Source organism: Anopheles cruzii, chromosome 2, assembly GCF_943734635.1.
Source record: "Anopheles cruzii chromosome 2, idAnoCruzAS_RS32_06, whole genome shotgun sequence".
NCBI lineage: Eukaryota > Metazoa > Arthropoda > Insecta > Diptera > Culicidae > Anopheles > Anopheles cruzii.
Window position 1 is genome coordinate 18,976,439 of NC_069144.1, and position 13,258 is coordinate 18,989,696.

The 13,258-nt window shown below is 48.4% G+C and overlaps 6 protein-coding genes across 6 annotated transcripts; 3 read left to right on the forward strand and 3 right to left on the reverse strand.

The window, feature by feature from the left end:
- The first annotated feature begins 753 nt into the window (after positions 1-753).
- Positions 754-1,843, forward strand: LOC128278075 (alpha-tocopherol transfer protein-like). Its single transcript, XM_053016728.1, has 3 exons — positions 754-1,055; positions 1,122-1,497; positions 1,571-1,843. Exons 1-3 carry the CDS (start codon positions 754-756, stop codon positions 1,841-1,843), a joined length of 951 nt encoding a protein of 316 aa, XP_052872688.1.
- A 109-nt stretch (positions 1,844-1,952) lies between these two features.
- On the reverse strand, positions 1,953-5,521 carry LOC128278055 (pre-mRNA-splicing factor ATP-dependent RNA helicase PRP16). Its single transcript, XM_053016700.1, has 4 exons — positions 5,076-5,521; positions 2,853-5,002; positions 2,644-2,785; positions 1,953-2,577 (listed from the first exon to the last, which is right to left on the reverse strand). The coding sequence occupies exons 1-4, from the start codon at positions 5,519-5,521 to the stop codon at positions 1,986-1,988; spliced, it is 3,330 nt and encodes a 1,109-aa protein (XP_052872660.1). The 3' UTR covers positions 1,953-1,985.
- A 394-nt stretch (positions 5,522-5,915) lies between these two features.
- Positions 5,916-8,361, forward strand: LOC128278606 (uncharacterized). Its single transcript, XM_053017336.1, has 2 exons — positions 5,916-6,011; positions 6,089-8,361. The coding sequence occupies exon 2, from the start codon at positions 6,154-6,156 to the stop codon at positions 8,359-8,361; it is 2,208 nt and encodes a 735-aa protein (XP_052873296.1). The 5' UTR covers positions 5,916-6,011; positions 6,089-6,153.
- Positions 8,362-8,505: 144 nt separating this feature from the next.
- LOC128278064 (zinc finger protein 431-like) lies at positions 8,506-10,072 on the reverse strand. The gene has a single exon (XM_053016713.1). It carries the CDS (start codon positions 10,070-10,072, stop codon positions 8,525-8,527), a length of 1,548 nt encoding a protein of 515 aa, XP_052872673.1. The 3' UTR covers positions 8,506-8,524.
- A 289-nt stretch (positions 10,073-10,361) lies between these two features.
- LOC128278607 (ATP-dependent RNA helicase Ddx1) lies at positions 10,362-12,610 on the forward strand. The gene is made up of 2 exons (XM_053017337.1): positions 10,362-10,377; positions 10,440-12,610. Exons 1-2 carry the CDS (start codon positions 10,362-10,364, stop codon positions 12,608-12,610), a joined length of 2,187 nt encoding a protein of 728 aa, XP_052873297.1.
- Positions 12,611-12,664: 54 nt separating this feature from the next.
- On the reverse strand, positions 12,665-13,117 carry LOC128278080 (GSK3-beta interaction protein). Its single transcript, XM_053016733.1, has one exon. It carries the CDS (start codon positions 13,089-13,091, stop codon positions 12,678-12,680), a length of 414 nt encoding a protein of 137 aa, XP_052872693.1. The 5' UTR covers positions 13,092-13,117; the 3' UTR covers positions 12,665-12,677.
- Positions 13,118-13,258: the final 141 nt, after the last annotated feature.

The window sequence follows — 13,258 nt, forward strand, 5'->3', positions numbered from 1 at the left end:
GGTAAGTGAACGCGAGATCACTTCGGATCACGCTCCTTCGCGCGTTAGGTCCGCTCCGTAACACAACCCGTATTTACCAGAACGTACGCCTTGCGATTTTTTTTTCTCCATTCAAGAGTCCGTGGTTCGATAAAAGTTTGAAGAATCTTTCAGTGACACAATGAAAAAACTTGTAACTCGCTGGGAAATAGTTCGGTTATCCGTGACTATGTCGAAAAGTAAGTCCATAATTTTGAAGGTCCAAATTTGTACTCCAATTTGTGTTCTACCCAATTTTACTATTTGGCTTTGTTCGTCTTCTACAAGCATGTGTGCATATAGCACTACGTATAATACGTAAGAAAACCTATATAAAACGTCGCATGCGTATAAATATGCAGGTCATTCTTTCACTATACTTTAACCCTTCAATTCCGATCATTCCAGTGAGGGAACCATTTCATTTAACTAGACCGCCTCCACGGCCGTCGTGTATCGGCCAAACACTTGCTCCCCCTCGAACACGGTTCAGTTGCCAACAACAATAGCCAATTAAGTAGCTAAACTTTGTTCGATTTCAGTGATAACGCCTTGGAACCGCTAGATCTTAGCCATCTTCTTTTGATAACAACTTTAATCGGTGCGATACAGCAATGCAGTATCAATTGATTACTGCTCTACGGCGTTCTGCACGTTGGCCTCACGCTGTCCCTAGCTATTCTGGTTCCTCCGGTATTGTTCGGGAGGCTGAAGCATCGAAAGCAGTATTCGAAAATGTCCGACCTTCGGCCAATCTCGCCGCAGCTAATGGGTGTTGCTAGGCTACAACTCAACGAGGATGCGGCCCAAGTGAACAGTCATTTGGTAGTGATCAGATCGTGGCTTGTTGAATGCGACTTGCACTGCACTGTGGTGAGTGATCAGTTTTTGGTCGCATTTCTTCGCGGTTGCAAATTCAGCCTGGAGAAAGTCAAGAAAAAGCTGGCACTGTTCTATCGGATTCGTGCCGAGCTACCGCAAGTAATTCAAAACCGAGATCCGACGGATGAACACGTTTTAAGCGTCATCCGAATGGGGTAAGATATTGAAATGTGTAAAATGCCACACAAATCTATAACGACTCCATATCTTATATCTTGTAGGGTTGCCGTTCCGCTGCCAAAGACAGAAAAACCGACCGATCCAAAGTTGTTTCTGATCCGAGTTGGACAATTTGACGTCACCCAGTGTACGTTCGCAGACATTATGAAAGTTGGCACCATGCTCAACGATATTTTGATGCGGGATGACGATCAAATGGTGGTTTGTGGGGTGGCAATCATTATCGATATGAAAGGGGTGACCGGTAGTCATTTGTTACAGTTTGAGATAGAACTGTTGAAGAAAATTGCCACGCTAAACCAGGACGCGTCGCCGCTGCGGATGCAGGGCTTCCATATTTTAAACCCTCCGCCGGGACTGCAAACGGCGCTGAGTATCTTCAATGGCCTTCTTTCCGAAAAAAATCAACAAAAGAGGGTACGGTAGCAACCGAACCGGTGACATGAGGGTGGTCGATTGATTGAATTGACCTGTGATTCTCTTATTTCAGATCTTCACCCACGGGTCTGACCTTGAGTCACTTCACAAACATTTTCCAGCAACTCTACTTCCGGCGGAATACGGTGGCAGTCTGGGTTCGATTGACAGTATCATAAACGAATGGGAACTGAAGCTGATACACAATCGGGCCTACCTTTCGGAGATGGCGGCCCTGACCTCCAGCAAAAACTTGTCGCTGACGCACAACCCTGATACGATTGGAACGAAAAGTGAGGCTCATTTTGGATTCGAAGGAAGTTTTAGGAAACTGGATATTGATTAGATGCTTCACAAGGTTATGTGAAACAGGTACAACACAAAGATATCACTTCAACAAATTGATGGTCAGTTTTATTTTATTTTTAATAATAAGCAGCGGGCTCGACGGGCGCAAGCAATATTCTACAACCGGAGAAACCGCTGTCTTACAATCCAATTCTTGCGGGCGTTCGCCGCGGTGTCGCACCGGGCGTAACGATTTCCTGCTTAATTCCCAACTGTTGCTTTGCTTCGTCCAATTTTCGCTGCTCAATTTCCAGCTGTGCTTCGCGCATCTGAACCTCCATCGCATTTTGGTGCTCGACTGCCTGGCGCCGCTTATCGCGCCCACTTTTACCCGTTTCTTTTACGGAGAAGAACATCGGCCCCAATTCCGCCAACCAGTGGCCGTCAACGGATGTCGCACATTGCATGTACTCTTTTGCCGTCATGATCAACTCGTGGTAGACAACATAGTCGGGCGTTGTGCCGAGTCCGTAAAGGGCCGACGTTGGGTGCAGATGGCAGGGCATTCCAGTGCGTAGGTTGACGTACTCGCCGATTCCCTTGAGCCGAGCCGCCTGATAGAAGTACGCGGAGCAAATACACTTCCGCACGACGTCCCAATCGGTGCCACAAGAGTTGAGCGTTAGTCGCTGCTGCTGGCTGTAGATATCCTTCAGCTGCTGACGTACCTCGCGTACCTTACGCATCGCTTTCACGTGAATAAAGTGCTCGTTGCACCACGAAGCCGAGTACCTGGTGGGGTAGGATGGTCAGTTAGTGCCTGTACCGCAATCGGCGGGGTTTGTGGTGGTTACTTACTTATTCATCTTCCATTGCTGGTAAACGTTGAGATAGGTTAGATGGTCCGACTCAGGCACTTGAAATTTTTCCCGCACACCGTCCGCTTCTTCTTCGCGTCCCTTCGGGCGGTAGAAAATCGACGGGACGGACAGCATTGATACTGAAAGCAAAAAAATGCAACAAACAGTTACGAACAATCCGGTCCGGTTCCCCCCCCATTCGCTTACCGATGATCAGTATTTCCTCGCTACAACCCATCTCGTTGGCCACGATCAGCATCTGGCACTGGGGGGGATCGAGTGGAAACTCAGCCATCTGCCTGCCTAGCGGGGTCAACGCTCCCGTGTGATCGAGAGCCCCGAGAATCCACAGCTGGTAGAGCGAGTTCAATATGTTGTCCTGCGGCGGTGGGTCCATAAAGTGGAACTGCAGCAAATCGGCGACACCGAGCGACTTCAAAAGCAGCACCGTGTTTGCCAGGTTGGTACGCTGTATTTCCGGCACCGTCAGGTGCAGCAGCTCGTCCTTGTACTGTCGCTCGGTGTACAGGCGAAATGCCTGGCCGGGCGCGGTACGTCCCGCACGACCCGACCGTTGATTGGCGTTCGCTTGCGAAATCGGGTAGATCTGCAGGGCGTCCATACCGATACGCGGATTGTACACCTTCAGCTTGCAGTATCCAGAATCGATGACGTACGTTATGCCATCGACAGTGAGCGACGTCTCGGCAATATTGGTCGCCACGACGCATTTGCGCGTGCCGTCCGTCGAGCGGTGAAAGATTTTGGCCTGCAGATCGGACGGTAGCTGCGAGTAGATGGGCAGTATCGAGAGAGCGGGCGCGTTGTCAATCTCCTCCAAGCGCTCGGCTAGCACCTCGCACGTCACCTCGATGTCCTCTTGACCGGGCATGAACACTAGTATGTCACCCTCGGTTGGCTGCAAGTGAATCTGCAGCACCTGCTTCACCGCACCGTCTACGTAGTCTTCGCACACGCTCTTCCCGAAGAACACGTCGACCGGGAACGTGCGCCCGGGAATCGTGAACGTGGGCACATTGCCGAAGAAACTCGCAAACTTACCCGCGTCCATCGTGGCGGAGGTAACGATCAGCTTGAGGTCGCGCCGTCTGGCCACGATCTCGCGCAGCAGACCGAAGAGGACGTCGGTCGAGAGTGAACGTTCGTGTGCTTCGTCCATGATGATGACGCTGTAGCTATCGAGGTCCTTGTCCCGCAAACTCTCCCGCAGCAGAATACCGTCCGTCATGTACTTGATGACGGTGGCATCCGTGGTGCAGTCCTCGAATCGTATCGCATACCCGACCTGCTGGCCAAGCGGCGTTCCCATCTCGTCCGAAACGCGTTTCGCCACTGACATGGCGGCCACACGCCTAGGCTGGGTACAACCGATCGTACCGTGCCGGCTATAGCCGTCCTCGTGCAAGAACTGCGTCAGCTGTGTCGTCTTACCGCTGCCCGTTTCACCTACGATAATAATGATCGAGTTTTCGCGAATTATATTCAGCAGATCCTGACGCACGGCAAACACTGGCAGGGAACGGCGCTGCTGCTGGATGTTCTTTTTGCGCGACGCAAACTCAGCGTCTCCACCGTCGTTGTTTCCTATGTGATCGGCGTACTTTTGATCCTTGCGCGAATCGTACGCCTCATCCTCCCGTCCATCCTGCGGATCAGCTTCCTTGGCCACACCCATAATGTTCCCCAGCTTCGTACCGCCCAGCTGCCAGTGTTTCATTTGGGCCTTTTTGCGCTCTTTTAGCTCGCGAAACGTGCGCACCAGGGCACTGCCCTTGCGGGCATTGATCGCCATATCGCTCGTTGGTTCGCGGACCGGAATGACCGGTTCCGGTTGCTTGGTGAACACGATCCGTCCGTCCAGAAACGGGGGCACGGTATGGTGTACGAGCAGGTGGACACGCTCGAGCGCTTCCTCGTCGAAATCTTCCGTCACGTTCACGGACATCACAACGCCCGATGTGAGGAGTCGATTTTTTTCCCACAATTCATTGTCCTTGTTGATCTGGCGCTGTTGGGCCGAGATGCGTCGATTGTTGCGCGATTGTTGCTGCTGCTCGCGTTTCTGCAGGTACTCTGAGTTTAGTTCGGAAAACTCGTTCATCTGGCGCTCGTCGTCACTGCCGTACCATTCGCGGTCGAGACGAAGTTGCTCTTCGTGCCACCGCTCTCGGTCTGCGTCGGACACCTCAGGCCCTTGGAACGGCTTCGGTGTCGGATAGTCCCACGACGAGCGCGGCGCGGCATCTTCGTCTTCATCATCCGTCCAGCCGGAGCTAATGCCACCCTTCCCACGCCGCTCGCCCCGCGGTGTGCTCGGTTCGTAACGTGAGAAAGTGCTAGCGGATGTGTAAAGAAGTAGATTTGTCGATGAATCATTATTTACATTCATATTTTTTGCGGCCTACATACCTTCGCCGCGATTCCGATCCGGCACGGCTAGACTGCTTGTACCGTTTGGGCGAACGGCCTTTCGAAGTGGATGCGTACAATCCGCTGTTTCTGCGGTGATCCCGTTGGTGCCTTGCCTCCTTCTCTTCAAACCGTTGCCGGGCGAACTCGCTCACGCCGCCACCGTACGACGGTGTTTCTGTGGCCCGTTTGCGATACTTTCGAGAGTTGTGACTTTCGTCCCGCCGCGGCGTTCGTTCTAATGCACTGTCTTCGTCCTCGTCCTCGTAAAACGAAGGTCTAACGGCCGCGCGCTCCGCCCGGCGGGCGGCTGCCTGCCTGTCTAAGCCCAATAAAGAGTGTTTTGGTTTTTTGAACGCCCCATCATCTTTCTCTTTGCGCAGCACTAAACCCCCTTTGTTGGACGACGGTGCACTCAACTTTTCCGCTGCTTTGAAGCGTTCCATGTTGCCCGATTATACGCCCTACGTGTGTAACGCAGGGTATATGCTGAAAAATTGTAAATTGTTTTTGTAGCTATTGTAGTTTGATGTTGACAAAGGAAAAGCGACCGCATTTGACAGCAGTCAAGTCGTTTATGGAGAAGATCGAATGCTTCATAGGTAGGCAGATGGGTTTTAAAACTAAGGTAAATTTAATGTTGTAGTAAATTGGAAAACTTTGACAGAGAGTCAAAGTAAACTATATCAAATCAACTAGTAAACGAATTTAGCTGAATTGCTTGTGGAATTAGCGGAAAAGTGACATTGTTTTCTAAGCAATTTTTAACCGACCACGTAACGTCAAATATGTCCAGCATGGTAAACAGAATGTGCGTACACTTTGTAAATAACAGAGCCTGTTTGATTTCAACGACTAAATTCTCGATATTTTTCATACATGACCGCGCGTAATTGTAACTAATCTTCTTTTCGGTGCAGCCTACTCGGCAGCTGGGTACGTTGATTGTAGTTTAATTGTCTGAGCGTTCTTATCGGTTCCAAATCCAAATACATTCTGTGCTTTCTGTGCAGGTACTGGCGTGTCGGAGGTTCCCGCTGAAATCGTTAGTTGAGAAACCACAGAAGCTCGGGCTCGTATGAGCTACGCAGTAAGAATGAAATGCACTACAGGCACGCAAACGGGGAATCCTGCCCTCTCGGAAGATTCGCTGATCACAGTCTCGATGTTGAAAACTGTTTTGAGTATTTTATTAGATCTACAAAAGAAAGTTAATTACATCAGTGCAGTGTATAAAGATACTGATGCAATCGGCGAACTTAACGAGTTGCGACCAGTGAAAACACTCGAGGAACTTGACGAGCTGGAGAAACGGGCGAGTTGCGAGAATTTTGTATGGGCTGTGGTCAATTCCTTGGGGCGAGTACATGGTAAAGACCGACACATAGGCAACGGGAGACCTATATGTATGCAGCTTGTGGATAAGTTCTTCGATCAGGACTTCTTGGGTGATTGCACATGGAGTAATGCACTAGAGAAAGGCAAAATAGCCTTGGTAGATTTCGAAAAAACGCTCAGCCTACTATACCAAACAGTGCTTTATTCCGATCCCGAATTCACTACAATCGATATGAGAAACATTTTGCAGAACTGTATGCAAACGGCAACGGCAGAACGAGAGCAAGGAAACGGCGGCAATGCAGTAGAGCCAAACGGTACAACAACCCCAAAAGGTAAACCACAACGGCGTAAACAAAACCAACGTAAAGTTAGGGGAAAACAAAACCAGAATCTTCCGGCAGGTCCAGCTGACTCACCGATGGTCTGTATCGATTTAAGTGACGACAGTGAAATAGAGCTCTCGTCGGAGGTCGTCACAGCAAACAATGCTCAACCCGCAAACACCGTTCTATTGGGTTACGTTCCAAGCCCCGAACCCACAGTGACGCAAAGTCTCACAACGCTAGGCTCCCCAAAAGATCGGAAAGCGACGAGTGTCTCAGCACTAGTGTCTGTCGATTACAGCGTAGTACCTCCGTTTCCAAATAAGATTTTTTCACCAGTGAAATCCCTGGAGGAACTCTGCGCACTGGACAAAAAAGCAAGCAATGAAGGATTTGCTTCGGCAGTGGCGATGTGTTTGGGAAAAAATCATGGCAAAAACACCAGTCACGGTAAAGGACGAATCGTCTGTGAGCAGCTTTTGACTACGTTTTACGATCCATCATTCTTACGTCAATGTACTTGGACAAAAGCGGGAAACGAGCAAGATAGAACAGCTTTGGAGGAACACAGACAAACCCTTAACCTATATTATCGGACAGTAATCTTTTCTGCTCCAGATTTTACACTACCCGACTTCAACAACTTTATGATGAGTGTTGTCGCGGATTTAACAAGTTCATCGAACAAGCAACCCTTGGTTGAGGTTTGTGTAGCTGGGCCAGCTGATGGTATCGGAGAAGAAATCATCGAAATCATCGAAGAAGAAACAAGAGTAGCTACTCAAGAAGCAACAAGTGAACCAGATACTACTGCTCTGGAGAGTATGAATATTGACAATTTGATCGAAACAGTACATATAGATGAAACCGAAGCAGATTTTCTCTTCGACCAATTTATCGAGGAACAAGTAGTGCATGAAGAGTATGTAGCTATGATACAAGAAGAGGACGTCAGTGAGCACAGTTTCCAAGAGGCGGGCAGTATTGATCTAATAGAAGATACGGAAGTCGCATCAGAAGCGAGTAAAGATACATCAGAAAACAGCATCAGCCAACGAACACGCAGCAAGATCTTCGTGCCCGTTACATGCCTGGAAGAACTTGAGGAACTCGAGAAAAATGCGCGCAATGATGCCTTCGTGCTGTCTGTGGTAACTTGTTTGGGACGAGTGCATGAATTCAAAGGAAAGGGCGACGCGAAAATGGTTTGTCAGCGACTCATTAATAAGTTCTTCGACGAGACGTTTTTACGGCAATGCTGTTGGATTGGAAAACATTCGGATAAAGCGAAAATATGTTTGGCAAATTACTCAGAAACTATCAATCTGTTCTACCAAACAGTGCGTTTTACGGATCCCGATTTCACTAAGCTGCGGGCAAAGGCTTTCATCAGCCGACTATTGAAACAGTACAACACATCGCCTGAAGCAGAACCCAGAAAACGACGTAAAAGCAAGAATGAAAACTCAATCGACGCTACCGATGAAGTGTATGGTCAACGGATTAAAACTCAAAAGTCCGATGACTCAGACGTTGAATTCAGCTATGAGATAGATTATATTGAAGTTCCAGAAAGCAGCGAAGTTTTGGAGCAACTGGCAAAGATATGTTACAATACGTAGAAACGAGTTGTTATCGTTTTCTCTTTTTCAATGTTCAAATACCATGAAATCAGGTAAAAGAATAAACTACATTGAATATAGTTGTGCCACTTTTTTGCAGCTCTGTTTTATTGTATGTTTCCGGCTTTAGTATGTTATCCCTTCTGTTTTCTTGCAGGACTGTTCACTTGGGCGGCTCTAGTTTTTGGTGAACTACACGCATATGCCGCGCGAAATGCATCTTATGTTTGTACTTGCGACTACAGTGTGCATAGTGACACTGATATACGCGGGTTTTAGTGTGCGATAGTAGATGTTTCTTTGCCAACGATCTGTAACGTAACTGTTTGCCACAGGCTCCGCACTGGTGCATTGTTATACCATCGTTTTGCACTTTGAATAAAGTGTGCTTATCCTGATGCAGCAGGCATTCGTCCAACGTAGTGAACTTTTTCGAGCACGTCGGACAGAAATGCGATTTCAAGCGCATTTCTTCACACTCCTGCCCATGTTCCTCCGTTATGTGGGCAAGCAGCTTCGACGGTAGCTCAAATACAGCGGTGCACCAGTAGCAAGTTATCAAACTAAAGTTGTCCTGTTTGGCCTGCTTGTCTGTTGCTTTTGCTGAATGTTTGTTGTCCATGTGGCGAACTAGATTACGATTACGCTTGAAACACATTCCGCAGACGTTGCAAACAAATGGGCGATCTGATGTGTGCACCCTACTGTGATCTTTTAGGATAGCGTTCGATGCAAAACGAGCAGAACAAACTTGGCAAACGTATTTACGTTCTTCGTGGCGCATGGTGTAGTGCTGTTTCAATTCGTTGTTAGTGAAGTACGAACGCTCGCATTGATCGCACTTGAATGCTTTGGTCTCGGCGTGCCGTACCTCGTGCACGCGCAACGAGCTACGATCGGTGAACCGCGTTGGTGGGTCGCACAGGTGGCAAACGTAGCTTTTGAGCTGGAAGTGAATTCTGAGATGCTTCCTTAGCGTGTTCCTGCCGCGGTACATTTTGTTGCAGAATATGCACTCGATAACTGGCACTTTACGCTTCCCACGAATGATGTATTTGTGCTCCTTATTTTGTGCCGCTTGAAAGTATAGTTTCCTTTCGTCAGGCGGTAACATGTTTTGCAGCCCGTCAGTGCAATCGAAATGCGGCTCATCTTCTCGATTCTCTGTGTCATGCACGTTTTCTTCGGTGACAAGTTCCTGCTCTTCGGTGATCTCTTCACACGACGACTCTGAACGCTCGTTTCCGACAATCTCAAGCTGTAGCATAACAACGCTTTGCGTCTCCGAGTCACTACCATGTTTGAGGTCTGGTTCGTCGTCCTGGTCCTCTATGTACTCCTCTATGGCATCGAATTGGCCCTCACCGTCCGTTGAACGTTTAGCATTTTCCGGAACCTGGGCACATTCGTCCATCTCTTGGTTTGCATTACGCTGTTCCAGAAAACATGCCACTTTCTCGAGTATTTTATATGAGCGGCTGCAGTTGGCTTCGAAATCGACAATGTTCTCCATGCGCAGCAAACAGTCGGTGCAAACATTGTTTGGCAGTCCATCGTGTTCGTCTACCTTGGTGAGAATAATGTCGAATGCTTTCTGCACATTTTCGTTTAAGACGCCATCCTGAAGAAATATGGGAACGCAGCCAACGTCCGCAAGACAAAATCGGCAAAGAAAATCAAATCGGGACACCAAACTTTCGAGGGTTTCCATCTTCGCCTTCCAACACGGCTTGTTTTGATTTGAAATATGTACACTGATATTCCGGAGAAACAACGAAGCATCATTTTTGACATATCGTCAACCAACCAAGCAACCATCCGTACTAAAGTCGATCCTAGTTGAATCCGTTGTATTATAAACACAACGAACCTTTCAACTTCACTCGCTCACCATGATTGCACCATATTGTAATCTTGATATTTGCTAATAACATCATCTCACAGGTGCCGGCAAATAGTTTCCACGGATAAAAGCAAAAACATTTAGAGTAGCTGTAAACATGACCGCGTTTGAAGGTATACGACATGTTTTCTGGTGTTGACCAGTTGCTCTAGCGTTGTCCCTTTGTAATCTTTAGAATTTGGTGTTATGCCGGAGATTTCCAAAGCAATCGACGAGATGGAGTGGATGTTGCCGACTGATGTTCAAGCGGAGGCAATTCCCCTGATACTCGGGGGCGGTGATGTGCTGATGGCTGCTGAAACGGGAAGCGGGAAAACGGGTGCCTTCTGTTTGCCAATTTTGCAGATCGTGTGGGAAACCTTGCGCGACATCAAAGAAGGAAAGGTAAACAAAGGTACTGTTGTTAAGAGCCAACCATGGAAGCTTTCGTTCACTGATCGAGGGCAAGCGATGGCCATCACGCCCGACGGTTTACGTTGCCAATCGCGTGAGTTCAAGGATTGGCATGGGTGTCGGTCAACCACTGGCGTTCGCGGCGGCGGAAAGTATTACTACGAAGCTACCGTTACCGACGAGGGTCTCTGTCGAGTGGGCTGGTCAACGGATCAGGCCAATCTGGATCTGGGCACCGATCGGTTTGGCTTTGGGTTTGGTGGAACGGGCAAAAAATCCAACTGTAAGCAGTTCGATAATTACGGCGAAGCCTTTGGTAAACAGGACGTGATCGGATGTATGTTGGACCTCGACAAAGGAGAGGTTGGCTTCACGAAGAACGGAGTTTTCTTAGGAGTTGCATTTAAAATCAATGAAGCGATGTTGCGCAATTCTTGCTTCTACGCGGCGGTTGTTTTGAAAAACGCCGAGATGGCTTTTAATTTTGGCCAGACAGACTTCAAGCATGCTCCACCGCAGGGTTACTTGGCACTGTTCGAAGTTGCGAAGGAGGCAACGATCCATAACCCGAACACAGGAGCATGTGCCAGTGCAGATGGCGAAGCGGACAAACCGAAACCGAACGCGCCCCAAGCCATAGTTATTGAGCCCTCCCGGGAACTGGCAGAGCAAACGTTCAATCAAATAAGAAAATTTAAGAAACATCTTAAGGACCCCGAGGTGCGCGAGTTGTTGCTGATTGGTGGTGTGAATGTCCGCGAGCAGATGGAAGTATTGCAACGCGGTGTGGACATTATCGTTGCCACTCCCGGCCGATTAGAAGACCTGATCGGTGGTGGATACGTGTTGCTCAACAGTTGTCGGTTTTTCGTGCTGGATGAAGCGGACGCTTTGCTCAAGCAGGGTTACACCGATATGATTGATCGTCTGCACAAGCAGATACCGAAAATTACGGCAGACGGCCGGCGGCTGCAGATGGTTGTTTGCAGTGCAACGCTCCATTCATTCGAGGTCAAAAAGATGGCCGAACGATTGATGCACTTCCCAACGTGGGTGGACCTGAAGGGCGAAGATGCGGTACCGGAAACCGTCCATCACGTTGTGTGCATGGTCGATCCGCAGAAAGACATTAGCTGGCAGACCATGCGCAGCCACGTTCAAACGGATGGGGTCCACGGCCGTGATAACGTGCGCCCCGGTTCCAACACCGCTGAAACTCTGTCCGAGGCAATAAAAATGTTGAAAGGCGACTACACCCTGAAGGCGATCGACGAACACAATATGGATCGGGCCATCATCTTCTGCCGGACAAAGCTCGATTGCGACAACTTGGAGCGCTACTTGCGCCAGGTTGGTGGACAGAAGTATTCTTGCGTGTGCTTGCATGGCGATCGGAATCCGAAGGAACGTAAAGCCAATTTGGAGAAGTTTAAAAACAAGGAAGTGAAATTTTTAATCTGCACCGACGTTGCTGCCCGTGGGCTAGACATTACAGGATTGCCGTTCATCATAAACGTGACGCTTCCGGATGAAAAATCCAACTACGTGCATCGTATCGGGCGCGTTGGTCGCGCCGATCGTATGGGGTTGGCTTTTTCGTTGGTGGCAACGGTGCCGGAAAAGGTCTGGTACCACGGGCAGTGGTGCTCTTCAAGGGGAAAGAACTGCTGGAACACTGAGCTGACCGATGTCAATGGGTGTTGCATGTGGTACGACGAGAAAATGTACTTGGGCGAAATAGAGGATCATCTGAATGTCACCATCCCTCAGATCACCAAGGATATGAAGGTACCATTGAATGAATTTGACGGAAAGGTTGTGTATGGTGAAAAGCGTTTAAATACTGGAACTGGCTACAAGGATCACGTCGAGCAGCTGGGCCCAGTTGTCCAGGAGCTTGCACGTTTGGAAAAAGAAGCCCAAACTTTGTATCTGAAAAGAATGACGGCTTAAGTGGACACATTACTTTATTGGCAACATTAAATATAACATTCTTTATTGTGCTAATAATAAATCGTCTCTACTCTACATCCGATAGATTTTCACTAGTTGCAGCCTTTTCCGACCCCCGGAGATGCTTGGTTAGAGCGTCGGCTAGGTGGTTGCCGAAAGAATTTACATACGAAGGACTTTGTTCGGTAAGCAGAGCGTACGGTGTTTCGTACGCCACGTTCTCAGGACAATCCCTATCGATTTTGTCGTAATCATCACCGACCACTTGTAAACCGACGGCACTCGCTTTTACGCACAACCGCTTACCCTCGATAGTGGTCATGTTGATGAAGGCCGCAGTAGCCGTTGCTTCTAGAGTTTTCGAAAGAATCGCTTCTGTAACGTGGTTTATAATGTCCTTTATCATTCCCCCGGCTTCTGTGGACCAATTTATTACGTTTTCGTCACTGTAGGCGTAATAATTGGCAATAGAGTTTTCCATTTTTAGTCGATCCACCACTAGCCCGATCACTGTTTCCTTGTTTACGTTTCTTGTTGACAAATCATGTTCTTACTCTTCATTTTATTCCTTCCCATTTTTTATAACTGACAGCGACATGTTTTGAATTCGCATTTGTTTTTCATTCGCCAAATCGTGCAATAAAATAT

Bases quoted from the DNA above. Each gene is read 5' to 3' on its own strand.
- LOC128278080 (XM_053016733.1), bottom strand. From the start codon at position 13,091: ATGGAAAACTCTATTGCCAATTATTACGCCTACAGTGACGAAAACGTA.
- LOC128278075 (XM_053016728.1), top strand. From the start codon at position 754: ATGTCCGACCTTCGGCCAATCTCGCCGCAGCTAATGGGTGTTGCTAGG. The intron at 1,056-1,121 runs GTAAGATATTGA...TATATCTTGTAG, and splicing joins TTAAGCGTCATCCGAATGGG to GGTTGCCGTTCCGCTGCCAA. The intron at 1,498-1,570 runs GTACGGTAGCAA...CTCTTATTTCAG, and splicing joins AAAAAAATCAACAAAAGAGG to ATCTTCACCCACGGGTCTGA.
- LOC128278064 (XM_053016713.1), bottom strand. From the start codon at position 10,072: ATGGAAACCCTCGAAAGTTTGGTGTCCCGATTTGATTTTCTTTGCCGA.
- LOC128278055 (XM_053016700.1), bottom strand. From the start codon at position 5,521: ATGGAACGCTTCAAAGCAGCGGAAAAGTTGAGTGCACCGTCGTCCAAC. The intron at 2,786-2,852 runs GTAAGCGAATGG...TTTTGCTTTCAG, and splicing joins CGAGGAAATACTGATCATCG to TATCAATGCTGTCCGTCCCG. The intron at 2,578-2,643 runs GTAAGTAACCAC...CTACCCCACCAG, and splicing joins CAGCAATGGAAGATGAATAA to GTACTCGGCTTCGTGGTGCA.
- LOC128278606 (XM_053017336.1), top strand. From the start codon at position 6,154: ATGAGCTACGCAGTAAGAATGAAATGCACTACAGGCACGCAAACGGGG.